Consider the following 15,408-nt stretch of genomic DNA (forward strand, 5'->3'; position numbering starts at 1 on the left):
AATGGAGGTGCTGCTGACCAGAGACATGAGATATAGGAATTACCTTTAAAATGAGCCTCAATATAAGTTGGTTGCTGACTGGCCTTAATCTTCTCTAAGAGATCCTGTCCTGAAGATACAAGAATAGGGGAGGAGGGAACAATCATTGGAATGAGAAAGTTGAAAAGAATAAATGTTTGAACTTCAAGGGGGAAACTTTATTTGCTATTTATTAAACTATAGAATTGCAATCCAGAAGTTGTGTAAACCTTAAAGTATTGTGCAAAGCTTGAAAAAAGATCTGGAAATGAGATTAGTAAAAACATTTTCAGGATTGCCTATGAGTAGTTAATTATTTAAGTAAGAAACACCCAGGAAATAACCAGATGAAAAGCAATAGGGATAGTAGGCATGTGCACACAGGGAGTCAAAGAAAAGTTTAAGCTTCCAGTAACACAGCTTTATGAGGTCACATCCTGCAATAAGACTTTACAAATGTGTCATCAGTGTGAGACTGTGTCTTCCTTTGAATCTTCATGCGAGAACTCAAAGTCTAAATCAATGAAAGGCAGCCTATGAGTCTCATCCTTGTACAAAAAGACAAGACAGTCCTAGGTGTTGTGCTTATCTATTCATCTATAATGGCTGAAATGGTGTGAGGCCTCCAAGACCAGCTAGAGAGAAGACCAGAATTTCAATGTGCTTTTCTAGAGACAGTACCTACCCAAAGGCAGCCTGGGCTCCCACTCCAGTGGCTAGCTTTGGTCTACACTATGTCAAAACATGTTTAGCTTCAAAATGTTTAAAAATATAAGTAAAGTTCATGAAATATAGTCCAAACTCCACCAGAGAAGGATGACAGTAAATGTCCGGCTTGTGGATGATCAAGCAAACAAAGAATATTTGTAAACATTTGGAATTGGGTAAATTGGCGGTTTTCAACCTGTGGGGCACGAAGTAACAAAAAAGGAGGTGCGAAGATGTGAAAAAAAGAAAACAAGAATTGAAAATATGAAAAATACATCTATTGAAACCAAAAAAAATTAACTTAAACTACATTCTGATACTAGAAAAATAAATGTAGAGTTAGATAAATGTCGATAAAAGTTAAGTAGGTATAATGAAACTTGTAGCGGTGTATCGGCAGCAAAAAATATAGGAATAAATTTTATCAGGGTTTCAAAAAACGTTAGGGGGGGGCGTTAAAAAGAGTTAAAAAGTATCTAAAGTCCAGAAACAACAGGTATAATAAACATAAAGAGAAAAATGTACCAACACCTAGCACATACAATGTTCCACAGAAGGACTGCAGTTCCCATGAGCCTTTAAAGAACTGGCAGCAGTCCCTCAGTGGAGATAGACGAGTGGCCCCGCCTCTTGTTGAACCACCCACAAAACACATGGAACCAGGCAGAACAAAGTCTCATACATAGAAACTAAAAAGTAATTACAACAGAGAAAAATACTTAATTACACAAATACAGTGATCCCTCCTCGGTCGTGGGGGTTGCGTTCCAGAACCCCCTGTGAAAGGTTAATATCCGTGAAGTAAAAACTATACGTTTATATTGTTATTTTTATATTGTCACGCTTCGGTCACAGATTTGCACGGAAACATAGGAGGTTGTAGAGACAGAAACTTTAAAACACTGCAAACAAACATTTGTCTCTTTTTCAAAAGTTTAAACTGTGCTCCATGACACGACAGAGATGACAGTTCTGTCTCACAATTAAAAGAATGCAAACATATCTTCCTCTTCAAAGGAGTGTGCGTCAGGAGCAGAGAAAGTCAGAGACAGAGAGAGAAAAGCAAACAATCAAAAATCAATAGGTGCTTTTAAGTATGCGAAGCACCGCATACAAGGTAACAAGGTAACAATGTGAAGGTAGTCTTTCAGCATTTTTTAGAGGAGCGTCCGTATCCTCTAGGCCAGTGTCCGTACAGCCTGTCTGCTCACACTCCGTCAGGAGTAGGGAATGTCAGAGAGAGTAAGAGAGAGAAAAGCAAACAATCAAAACTCAATAGATGCTGTTAGAGCTTTTAAGTATGTGAAGCACCGCACGGGAAGCATATCGTATATCATTGAGGAGTTTTATTTAATACATAATACCTGCTCTGATTGGGTAGCTTCTCTGCCATCCACCAATAGCGTCCCTTGTATGAAATCAACTGGGCAAACCAACTGAGGAAGCATGTACCATGAATTAACAGACCCATTGTCTGCAGAAATCCGCGAACCAGCGAAAAATCCGTGATATAGATTTAGATATGCTTACATATAAAATCCGCGATGCCGTGAAGCAGCGAAAGTCGAAGCGCGATATAGCGAGGGATCCCTGTAATACATTTATAAATATAAATAATATATAAAAGATAAAACATGAAATAAAAAGGCAAAGAAAGGAATTATAACATTTAGCAGGTGTGTCTTAAAGGTTAAAAAAGACAGCAGTGCAGAGAGTCAGGTCAACTGTGCAATTATAAGTGTGGCTACCAGGAGACTACATCATACCACTTCTTAAAGTATTACTGATGGAGTGATTTAACAAAGAAAAAAAGGAAATGGAAAGAGGGAGTTGGTGTTCTGATGTGTCAGATTTCATTCCCACTGAGAAAGCATAGCCACTTAGCAGCACTTCAGTGATTACATTTTATAAGGAGCCTTAGTGTGCATCCCTTTGCTCCCTTCCCTTGTGATGTAAGACTCCATTAACTCACCCCCATCCGTCACCTCCTCCAATATTATATTCAAGGTTGTCACTGGAAATCTGGCAAATTCTTCTGCCAGTGCCAGCCACAGGCTGGCCAGCACCACACCATCCTTCTTCATCACATTGTTAATGAAGGACTCCACTCCCACTCTACCTTCAGACTCCTCTATGTCTTTAAATCTCTGAAAAACAAGGGAGTTACCAAAGTATCAATTTAAAGATAAGCACTGGGACAACAGAGCAATCAGTCTGGTGTGATGACTTCACACTAGCAGTAGTCTGAAAGAGCCAGATGAATAAAATAACCATAGTGATCTTAACCTAAAGGTGGGTAGGAGCAATTAGACTGTTCATTGAGTGTGCCATTTCTAAACCAATCCCACACCTCAAGAAACTGGAACTCAAAGTAAGGGTGGTGCTTTAAACAGCAAGGATCAATAGTGTGCTTGTAAACCTGGTCCAACAGACAGCATGCCTGTGGTCAAAAATCTCCTAAAAACACATCTGTTAAACATACAAATGTGTATCATGTGTGACAACACATTACATGTTCTGTTACAAAAGGAAGCTTTTCTGGAAAGCTAGATTATAGTTTGCCATTCAAAGACATCATTAGACTATTGGAGAAAGTGAATGCTGCACTCCTGCTGGCTGTATCTGGTGTCTGACGCTCTAAGTTACAACAATAATGCCATCGTCAGTGAGCAGATGAAAGAAATGGCAGCTAAGTCCAAATACGTATTTGTACTAAACAGTGTGGCTGGCGTCCAGTCCTATGTTCCTGCCTTACTCCCAATGATAGGCTCATGCTGGATAAATTCTGGATAAGCAAGATAAGATAATGGGTGGATGGACTAAACAGTTTCATCACACCAAGTTAAAAAGAGTTAAAAAGAACTGCTGCTACTGAGTGGTTACAAAAGAGCCAGTTCTAAAAAAAATAATTAAGTTAAGTTAACACTGCTGTCTAATTGGAAATGCCAAATAAGCCATACCTGAATATGGTTGACAAGTAGTATGGTAAGAAAAGTGCAAAATCTTTTGGAAAGATAGTGGCATTGCAACTGGATGGACAAACAGACAGATAGACACAGTATACAGTGTTTCTCCACACACAGTTTGTTGCTTTTATACTATGTAGTGATGGAATAGTCAATAAAAGTGATGGATCTTTGTAGCTGGTTATCCCTAGACATGTGTTCTCAATTGTCTGTCCCTACACAAGACTACACAAACAGTGAGATCTGCAATGGAGGCTCAGCCCAGCTCATTCAGGTGCAGAAGACATCTCTCCTGAGTCGATTTGCTTTCCACTTACTTGTCTTTTTCCTATCTTTCTCGCTAACAGAGAGATTTGCCTACCTTTGCTTCATTGTTTGTGAGGATTTGATTGGTGACCATGTTCTGCAGGATGCTTTTAATGTCATATTCAATCACATAGGCCAAGTAGGGCTTATAGTACTCGGTGATCTTGAGGAGATCTTCATGAGGAAGACTTCTTATAATTTCACAAAACTTCTTTCTTATACCTGAAGTGAAGAATTACAGATTAGTCTGACATGACCACCCACGGCCAACTTGGTTGTAAATCATTAACTTCAACTCTTCAAATAGTAATTCTGATAGAACAGAATCAATCTGTGGTGAGGAAAATAACTTGTAAAATTAGCATATCTCTTTTAGGTTGGATGATTTGTTCTCCTTGTATTCTTTAGTCTCTTAAATTCATTTATTGTTTATTCTGTGTATTATTCTGCGCATTTATACTGTGTATTTATTTATTATACATTTTATTCATCACCTGGTCTCCATAATGCTACCACTGAGCCACCATGCTTCCCCTATATACTTGTACTTGTATATACAGTAATATACATATACATGCAGTATATATACGGCTCAAAAAAATGAAAGGAACACTTTTTAATCATAGTGTAGCATGAAGTCAATGAAACTTCTGGGCTATTGATCTGGTCAATTAAGTAGCAAAGGGGGTTGTTAATCAGTTTCAGCTGCTTTGGTGTTAATGAAATTAACAACAAGTGCACTAGAGGTGCAACAATGAGAAGACCCCCAAAACAGGAATGGTTTAACAGGTGGAGGCCACTGACATTCTTCTCTCCTCATTTGTTTTGTCACTTGTTTTGCATTTGGCTACGGTCAGCGTCAATACTGGTATCATGAGGCGATACCTGGACCATACAAAGGTTGCACAGGTAGTCCAACTTCTCCAGAATGGCAGGCACATCAATACATGCCATTGCCAGAAGGTTTACTGTGTCTCCCAGTACAGCCTCAAGAGTATGGAGGAGATTCCAGGAGATGGACAGTTACTCTAGGAGAGCTGGACAGGGCCCCTTGTTGAAGGTCCTTAACCCATCAGCAGTACCCACTGGCATCTGCTACTTTGGGCAAGAAGGAACAGGATTAGCATTGCCAGAGCCCTACAAAAGTCCGATGTCCTCTTAGTGGGCACCATGGAGCTCGATTTGCATTTGCCATAGAATACCAGAATTGGCAGGTCCACCACTGGCACCCTGTGCTTCTCACATATGAGATCAGGTTCACCCTGAGCACTTGTGACAGATGTGAAAGGGTCTGGAAAAGCCGTGGAGAATGTTATGGTTTCTGCAACATCATTCAGCATGGCTGGTTTGGTGGTGGGTCAGTGATGGTTAGTCTGGGGAGGCTTATCCATGGAGGGACGCACAGACCTCTACAGGCTAGACAACGGCACCTTGACTGCCAGTAGGTATCGGGATTAAATCCTAGGACCCATTGTCAGACCCTATGCTGGTGCAGTGGGTCCTGGGTTTCTCCTGGTGCACGACAATCCCTTTCTTCCTGTGGTGAGAGTATGCAGGCAGTTCCTGGGGGATGAAGGAATTGATACCACTGACTGGCCCCCATGCTCATTCACCTGACCTCAATCCAACAGAACATCTCTGGGTGTCACATTATGTTTCAGTCCGTCTGACGCTGCCAGGTTGCACCTTAGACTGTCCAGGAGCTCAGTGATGCCCTGGTCCAAATCTGGGAGGAGATCCCCCAGGATACCATCCGTCATCTCATTAGGAGCATGCCCCCCTGACGTTGTCAGGCATACACACAAGCACATGGGGGCCATACAAACTACAGAGTATGATTTGGAGTTGCGGCAATGAAATTTCGGCAAATGGACTAGCCTGCCTGCCGCATCATTTTTTCGCTTTGATTTGAATCTTTGAATTCTGCCCTCTAGTGTTTGATCATTTTCATTTCCATCAAATGATGTGGCATCCTTTCGTTCCTAACACATTACCCTGTCCATAGCAGTAGAGATATCCAGCAGGTTTTTTTTCCCCATTGAAATCTGATGTGTTTTCAAAGTGATCCTTTCATTTTTTGGAGCAGTTTATATATTGTGGAAGCCGGCCCGGACACAGACAGGCGGACACGTTAATGTCACCTAACAGACGTTTATTTACAAAGTCCACTATTTACAAAGTGCAGCAATCCCCAAAAGTCCCCAAGGTCCTGGCCACAACAATGCCTCACTCTCTTCTTCAGGCCGCCTCCTTGCCTCCTCCACCAAGCTCTGTCCTTCTCCTCACCCGACTCCAGCCATCATATGGAGGGAGGCGGCCTCTTTTATATGCACCCGGATGCGCTCCAGGTGCTTCCCGGCAATCTTCCACCGGCATTGCCCGGTGTGGCGGAAGTGCCGGCTGCGTACCCGGAAGCACTGCTTGTCTTCCCCGCCACTTCCAGTTGTGGCGGAAGTGCAGAGGTCCAGGGCTCCCAAGGCACAGGGGCGTCCCCTGGCAGTAACCACGGGCACTTACAAGGTAGAGCTTCAAAGCTCTGTACCCGTGGCCCCCAAAGGAACTAGGGTGGTCACCCACACGTGGTCTGAGGTGGACGTAAGCCCACTTCCGGCCTTCCTGGGCGTCCTGGCCGGGTCGCTACTCCAGCCATCTCCGACAATATATATATATATATATATATATACACATATATATATACACACACACATATTGTTGCAGTAAGGTATGAGCTTCTTGAAAGCTCTTTATGTTAAGACTATTGACTCTGGCACAGGGAGAATGATTGAAAGACTTGAAGGAGTTCCTCACATTCAGTGTCTTTTCAATCTTTTGTCTCCCACTTTTTTCTGTAAAGTTCTTCTGTATTTGAGGCCTGGAGTATGTGCTTTGTATCCTCAATGGCTTTCTTAGGCTTGTCAATGACTTGCTTTCAGTTTCACTTTTTACAGGGCTGGGTTTCATCAGTGGACAGGGGATGTTATTCTTATGTATTAATATTTTTGTTATTTGAGTTGGTCTGATTTATTTTTTGATCAATTTTATTAAAAGATTAACATAAAAAAGGTATAGAAGAAAGCCCTTTCAGTTCATGTTCAAGTTCAAGTTTTGCAATTTATTCCATTCTTGTTTGAAGCTTTCATTCTTTCCTTTATTACATACAGGCACAATAAATGAAGGATTGGTTTTGATGCTCACCTTTTCCTTATAAAGTGTTCAACAGTAATTTGAGGTGTTTTTAGAACATTTGCAGATGACACAAGAGAGTCAGAGATTTTCTTACCTGACAGAGCATCGACTTCTTCATCGGGTCTTCTTTTCTTAAAGTAAGCCAAGCCAGCCCTCTCTTTTGCCTTAGAACTGAGATGAGCCATTTGAAGAAGTGAACAGGTCTGACTTTGTGACTATCTGAGTGACAAACCCCATCTAACATGTAGACAAATGGTGACTGTGAAAAAAAAAAGGCAAAAATGTTTTAGGAGTTGGAATTACAAGGGCCGAGCACAGGGACTGTAAATAAGATGATCACATCCTTTAAATCTGCTCTGGGATGAAACCATAAAAATAGACAGGAAGACAACTTCAGTGGTCACTCCATGGATATGAAGGAATTCAAATCAGTCCCCAAGAATCATTTCAGACTAGTGCTGCGACATCAAATTGAATTTGTGAATGTATTTAAATATATATTACTATTTGGAAATTTAATGCTGTAATAAACAACGCTGAATTTGAATTTTACAACTCCAGATGTCACAATGTAATACTGACGGGTTTTTTTTATTGATTTTTGATTGTTTTATTTAACATCATTTGGAACATAAACTGCCTAAATTAAAATGATCATAAGGAACACACGGGCGGCACAGTGGCACAGTGGTAGCGCTGCTGCCTTGCAGTTAGGAGACCTGGGTTCACTTCCCAGGAGTTTGCATGTTCTCCCCGTGTCTGCGTGGGTTTTCTCCCACAGTCCAAAGACATGCAGGTTAGGTGGATTGCCGATTCTAAATTGGCCTTGATGTGTGGGTGTGTTTGTGTGTGCCCTGCAGTGGGTTGGCACCCTGCCCAGGATTGGTTCCTGCCTTGTGCCCTGTGTTGGCTGGGATTGGCTCCAGCAGACCCCCGTGACTTTGTGTTCGGATTCAGCGGGTTGGAAAATGGATGGATAAGGAACACACCATTTGAACTGTGGACCTCTCTTGAAATGTCACACAATGTAGGGCTTTCTGAATTTTATGCCGAAAAAAATCCAAGTGAAACCATCCATTACTGGTTGAACGTTGAACACAGTCATTATTTAACTCATTTTGTTGCATGTGCTTATTGTTGTTGTAATGCTAATAGCTAAGCTGTCCCAGTATCTCATCAGATCGTTAATAAAGGTTGTCAAGATGTCTGCTTCAACTCTGTGTTTCAGCAGTTTGTTCCAAAGTCCCACAACTCTTTGTGCTAAAGAAGTGCTTCCTGGCTTCAGTCTTAAATGCACTTCCTTTAATTTCCACTGATGTTCTCGAGTATGTGATTCACTCTTAAGCTGAAAGAATGTTGCTTAGTCTGTTTTATTAAAGCCTTTGAGTGTTTTAAATACCTGGATGAGGTCCCCATGGAGTCTCCCCACCTCGAGACTAAACAGGTTTAATTCTCTGAGTCTGTCTCACATGTCCTTCAGTCCTGGGATGCACTTGGCTGTTCTCGTAGGTAAGTAAGTGGCAGGCTATTAGTACAAAGGAAAACTGGTTAGAGGATGAAACATACTCAGCAATGTGTCAAGTCAAAAACAATAAATGAAGCCTATCATTTATATTTTATTACAGAAAACACACAGCAGCACCAAAGAAAATCCCAAGGAGACTGACTAGGCAGATTCAGGGTCTAAGAGGCATGGAGCTATGAAGAGACAATAAAGGAGTCAAACCTTTTCAGTTTAAACAAATGGAGATTAAGATTCATGACTGCAATGATTTTAATTCTGAGAGTTGTGGATACCAACTGTTACTTTAAAATAGCATGGCAGAGGCATGGTAGAAAACTTGATTAAGTTAAGTTACTTTGATTACACAAATGTTAGAAAGTTCTCTTCAAGCAATGAACCAGAGACACATAGATTAAATGACCAGGCAGTGTGTCCTTGAGCAGGACTTTATGTTGACTTGGACTTGGACAATCTGGGTGAATAACATGGACGAACACAGTTGGGCTGAATGGTTTGTTCTCATCACAATTGATCAAATTGTTTTTCTTGAAAACCAGAACATAAAACAAAGTTATGCTCAGAAACACAATTGCTATTTTGTTTGCCTGAATACCTACTCTAAACGTTTCACAAGATGTTTATGAGGTTTGGGTGTTAGTAGTATAATGTCAGGCACACAGCCCTTAGCAACGGGCCATTGCATCATGACAGTGGATTAACAAAATAGCAGAACTTAGAGGAAAGTAAAATACTGTTGTGGTACAAATCAACATGTAATCAATACAAAAAGTAACAAATCTAAAACAAAATTACAATAGGAAAACACAAATGCAAAGGGATTCCTTATAATTCAAAAGCACAGAAAATTATGAGTGTTCAGAGAAAACATTTAGAAAAATTCATAAAAATTCCTGAATAACACACATGTTTAATGCCAGAGATTAATACACATAATGTCACTGCTAGTCTCTTTTTATACAGTATATTCTTGGGAAAGTATTTAGGATATTTACCATTGGAATGAATAAATTCAATTCAATCTTACTGTCCCAAGAGGGGATTTGGGTTCTCAGCAGGTTTTAGAGAGACCATGGCATAACATTAAAAATACATCAGAAAGAACACAGCCATTAAACATAAACTTAGTACAAATAAATATAATATAGTAGTGAGCATAATACCTATGGTGAAAAACATTAGAGCAAACATATTAGACATAACAATTAAAGCAACATTTAGACTAGACTGATGATTGATGCAAATGCTAACTGCTCATTCTGTAATGTAAGCCTGTGAATGTTTACTAAAATTGAACTTATTTAGGAGAGGAATAGAAATTATAATGAAATAGTGTTTGAACCGGTCACCTTTTATCCTTGAAAACCTTGAAATCCATGTGACCTGATAGAAACAACTCAAATTGAGAATGTAGTGGGTGAGTCCTGTCTGATAAAATGCTTTCTATAATAATTACTTGTTAAACTGGTCTGTTGATCTTGTAAGATAGATAGATAGATAGATAGATAGATAGATAGATAGATAGAAAGTTCCTTGCCAAGAAGGGAAGCCCCAGGCAGACGGACAGGCACCGGAATAAAAGGAAGAGAAGGAAGAACTGTCTTTAAGGGCTGGTTATTCACCCAAGAAGCTAATGGCAGCAGCTCTGTGTGTTGATGTCCATTTGGACCCCAGCAGGGAATGCCAGCCATTGTAGTCTGGTAACAGAGCCCTGCTGGGGTCCACAGATGCTGCAAGAGGGCACTTCAGGGAGTAATACTATTTGTGACTTCTGTACGACCCAACGGGCAAACCCCTGGCACCCAAAGTACTCCTCAATAAAAGGGGCCGCACTGCCTTCTCCAGGTGAGTTGGAGCTGGGAGGAAGGAAAACAACACTCAACTGGAGGAGTAGCAGTGCAGCAGAGAAAGAGAAACAATGAAGAAGAAACACTTGTTCAATTCTTGTACAAGGTATTTGTAATAAACTCCCCTTTATTTGAACCTGGGACTGTGTTTGTGTGTTCATGTTTGGGGCTCACTGGTGCCACCTAGCCTTCACGATAGATAGATAGATAGATAGATAGATAGATAGATAGATAGATAGATAGATAGATAGATAGATAGATAGATTTGTATTTGTCCCCAGGGTAAATATATCTAATGGTGTATTTTTATGATCCAAGGAGATTTATCATAGTTAATATTTATTCAGCAGATAGTTTTATCTTAACTGCCTTATAAAAATGAAATACTACAAAAAAGGTTGTTCATGTGATTAGTTTCAAAGCAGAACACAGCTCAGTATTAAAGTAAGTCCCAAGGTTAGATGAAAATGAGACTGCATGGAGCCAAGCTGACCAAGGTGGCAATGGGTGCAGGAAAGGAAGTCGTAAGGCATTTTAAACCTTCTGCAGTTTGTCTGGTATCGTAAAACTTTTGTTTCAAGGTCAGTTTCCTTAATCATTTTCACAGCTTGTTTCGTATGCATTGCCATTGTTTACCTTGTATTTTTAATGAATGGTCCCTGTGCTTGAACACAGAATTTTACACTGTCATTGAGTTTTGGAAATTGCTCTTTTTTTTTTAAATTTCATTTATTTTTGCTGCTTCTTCTGTGCTTGCTGTGTTTCTAATTTTAGTATAATCTAAAATACACTGGGTGTAAGGCAGGAACAGTCCCTGGTCACTGCAGGGTAAACACACACATCAGGGTCAATTTGGCAGTGCTGTTTCACGTAACCTGCATGGACTGTGGAAGGAAGCCCATATGCAAACACCACAGTCGTCTTGTTTCAAGGCAGCAGTGAAACCATGACATGCCTATTTAAATATGTAATACTTGCAAAAACATAATGTGTGTGTGTATGTATATGTATATATGTATATATGTACATATACACAGACATATAGATAGATAGATAGATAGATAGATACAGTGGTGTGAAAAACTATTTGCCCCCTTCCTGATTTCTTATTCTTTTGCATGTTTGTCACACAAAATGTTTCTGATCATCAAACACATTTAACCATTAGTCAAATATAACACAAGTAAACACAAAATGCAGTTTTTAAATGATGGTTTTTATTATTTAGGGAGACAAAAATCCAAACCTACATGGCCCTGTGTGAAAAAGTAATTGCCCCCTGAACCTAATAACTGGTTGGGCCACCATTAGCAGCAATAACTGCAATCAAGCGTTTGTGATAACTTGTAATGAGTCTTTACAGCGCTCTGGAGGAATTTTGGCCCACTCATCTTTGCAGAATTGTTGTAATTCAGCTTTATTTGAAGGTTTTCTAGCATGAACCGCCTTTTTAAGGTCATGCCATAGCATCTCAATTGGATTCAGGTCAGGACTTTGACTAGGCCACTCCAAAGTCTTCATTTTGTTTTTCTTCAGCCATTCAGAGGTGGATTTGCTGGTGTGTTTTGGGTCATTGTCCTGTTGCAGCACCCAAGATCGCTTCAGCTTGAGTTGACGAACAGATGGCCGGACATTCTCCTTCAGGATTTTTGGTAGACAGTAGAATTCATGGTTCCATCTATCACAGCAAGCCTTCCAGGTCCTGAAGCAGCAAAACAACCCCAGACCATCACACTACCACCACCATATTTTACTGTTGGTATGATGTTCTTTTTCTGAAATGCTGTGTTCCTTTTATGCCAGATGTAACGGGACATTTGCCTTCCAAAAGTTCAACTTTTGTCTCATCAGTCCACAAGGTATTTTCCCAAAAGTCTTGGCAATCATTGAGATGTTTCTTAGCAAAATTGAGACGAGCCCTAATGTTCTTTTTGTCTTAACAGTGGTTTGCGTCTTGGAAATCTGCCATGCAGGCCGTTTTTGCCCAGTCTCTTTCTTATGGTGGAGTCGTGAACACTGACCTTAATTGAGGCAAGTGAGGCCTACAGTTCTTTAGACGTTGTCCTGGGGTCTTTTGTGACCTCTCGGATGAGTCGTCTCTGCACTCTTGGGGTAATTTTGGTCGGCCGGCCACTCCTGGGAAGGTTCACCACTGTTCCATGTTTTTGCCATTTGTGGATAATGGCTCTCACTGTGGTTTGCTGGAGTCCCAAAGCTTTAGAAATGGCTTTATAACCTTTACCAGACTGATGGATCTCAATTACTTCTGTTCTCATTTGTTCCTGAATTTCTTTGGATCTTGGCATGATGTCTAGCTTTTGAGGTGCTTTTGGTCTACTTCTCTGTGTCAGGCAGCTCCTATTTAAGTGATTTCTTGATTGAAACAGGTGTGGCAGTAATCAGGCCTGGGGGTGGCTACGGAAATTGAACTCGGGTGTGATACACCACAGTTAGGTTATTTTTTAACAAGGGGGCAATTACTTTTTCACACAGGGTAGGTTTGGATTTCTTTTCTTCTTAAATAATAAAAACCATCATTTAAAAACTGCATTTTGTGTTTACTTGTGTAATATTTGACTAATGGTTAAATGTGTTTGATGATCAGAAACATTTTGTGTGACAAACATGCAAAAGAATAAGAAATCAGGAAGGGGGCAAATAGTTAGATAGATAGATAGATAGATAGATAGATAGATAGATAGATAGATAGATAGATAGAACTTTGAAAAGTGAAAGCTGAAGGTATAAACTACATCACTAAATTTGTGAATAATTCAGCCAATCTAAAACTTAAGCTCTGCCATGATTCGACTTCTTTTACCTTTATCTGCAGTGACTGAACTTTATTTTAATAGCATCTCACCATTTTTAAGGGCTTAATTTTAAAATTTCAGACTTTCTGCAACACAGCACTACTATTGACCTATACTGTACAAACAATTCTCTTTTAAAGTATCAAGAAGAATGGTGTGAAATTTACTGAAATGGACTATCGTTTCTTAGAAAGAAGCAGACCTGCAACTTTTCCTCATCTGCCAAACCACAATAAAGAATAGCAGTTAGCTGAGAAAACTCTCCTCCAAGTAGACTGGAGAAAAGTAGCGTAGTTGAGCCTTTAGCACTGCTAATAGCAGAGAGAAAATGAAACCTAACAGTTCATGTCGACCTGAGCAGCCACAACTTAAAGACACTGTCAGTGTAAAGCACTGTAGCACAACCCGCAATGGCATATTAAGAAAGAAAGAAATTCACTTACCCAGTTTCCTTGGATCAATATAAATAAATCCAGTACATGATTGCCATTTGTTTACATGATGTAAATGAAAATGATATATTCAGAGTTGAGAAAAAATGAGTAAAACAGCCAATACACGTGAATGCATACGTCATAAAATGGCTGAATGTGGGTATTTAGACCTAAGCTGCAGGAAGTAAAAGAGGAAGTGTTCTAAAAGAAGAAAACCTCAAAACACTGAGAGAAAAAAGGAGTGCTTATAAAGTTCAGTCTAAAATTATATGAGAAAAAAACACCAGAATTTTTTCCCTTTGCCTTTCTAGCCTTAACATTTTAGGAATTTCCATAAATTCTGGTTGTAGAGTGTAGATACCACATGGGCTGGACGGGCATCACGGCCAGGAGAGGGTGCAGACCTGGAAAGAAGGACCGGAAAGGGTGGATGGGCAGACCATTAAATAGAAAAATTATCACTGGGGTTTTTTTAACCCCCCAGCATGCTAGATGGTTATCGGGACCCAGTGAGATATCAGGAGGGTATGCCGGGAAATGGCAGGGCAGCCCTGCTGGGGTCACGGGGTACTGCAAGAGGGCACTGCAGGGAGACAAGCTTCCTACAGTGATGGACTTCTGTGTGACCCAGAAGTACTTCGATCGGGCAATCCTGGGTCTGTAATAAAAGGGACCGCACTCCCTTATCCAGGTGAATCGGAGCTGGGAGGTAGAGAGGCAACACTTGACTGGAGGAGGGCAGTGCGGTGGTGAGAACATTATTGGGAGAAGGTAAACTCCTGTATTTTTTGTGTTTATTTTGATATATTTGAGAGGAGTTGGTTAATAAATCAACCTTTATTTGAACCTGGGGCTATGCTTGTGTGTTCGTGGTGGGGTTTGGGCTCGCTGACGCCCAGGCTTCCTTCACTTGAGATAAATCTTTTTTTGTACAGACTGTCTACTAGACCCTTGATGTTTATGGGCAGGTATGAATCAAATCTAGACATTATAAGTAATTCTTTTACTTTTTTGTAATAAAACTTCCATTGAGAGTGGGCTTAAATTGTGCATTACAAACTGAGGCATCTTGAAATAAGGCTGTTTAAAACCTGTTACTTTTTTAAGACAGACAGGGAATTTAACTTTCTGATCCAGATGATTTACTGGGGCATGGACACCCCTTTCATTGCGTAATGCATCCATCCATCCATCATCCAACCCGCTATATCCTAACTACAGGGTCACAGAGGTCTGCTGGAGTCAATCCCAGCCAACACAGGGCGCAAGGCAGGAAACAAACCCCAGGCAGGGCACCAGACCACCACAGGGCGCACACACACACACACCCACACACCAAGCGACAATTTAGGATTGCCAATGCACCAAACCTGCATGTCTTTGGACTGTAGGAGGAAATCGGAGCACCCACGCAGACATGGGGAGAACATGCAAACTCCACTGTGACAGAGATGACCTGGGAAGCAAACCTGGGTCTCCTAACTGTGAGGCAGCAGCGCTACCCACTGTGCCATTGTGCCGCCTGTCGTGTAATGCATTAAAAATTAATTCCAGCCATTGTTGCAGTGACAGTATGAATGGCCATGTGATTAAATTGCCTTATTCTAA

The 15,408-nt window shown here is 40.6% G+C and overlaps 1 protein-coding gene across 4 annotated transcripts in view; it reads right to left on the reverse strand.

Moving 5' to 3' along the window:
- LOC120533163 (NACHT, LRR and PYD domains-containing protein 3-like) overlaps positions 1-8,619 on the reverse strand; it is a 31,010-nt gene extending 22,391 nt beyond the window's left edge. For all 4 annotated transcript variants that reach the window (XM_039759863.1, XM_039759864.1, XM_039759862.1 and 1 more), the window contains exons 1-5: positions 8,584-8,619; positions 7,279-7,443; positions 4,054-4,220; positions 2,699-2,873; positions 44-109 (exon numbers count right to left, since the gene is read on the reverse strand). In XM_039759863.1, the coding sequence (XP_039615797.1) occupies positions 44-109; positions 2,699-2,873; positions 4,054-4,220; positions 7,279-7,369 (499 nt within the window). In that variant the 5' untranslated portion in view covers positions 7,370-7,443; positions 8,584-8,619. The remainder of the gene's footprint in view (positions 1-43; positions 110-2,698; positions 2,874-4,053; positions 4,221-7,278; positions 7,444-8,583) is intronic.
- Positions 8,620-15,408: the final 6,789 nt, after the last annotated feature.

Source organism: Polypterus senegalus, chromosome 8 (assembly GCF_016835505.1).
Source record: "Polypterus senegalus isolate Bchr_013 chromosome 8, ASM1683550v1, whole genome shotgun sequence".
Classification (NCBI taxonomy): Eukaryota; Metazoa; Chordata; class Cladistia; order Polypteriformes; family Polypteridae; genus Polypterus; species Polypterus senegalus.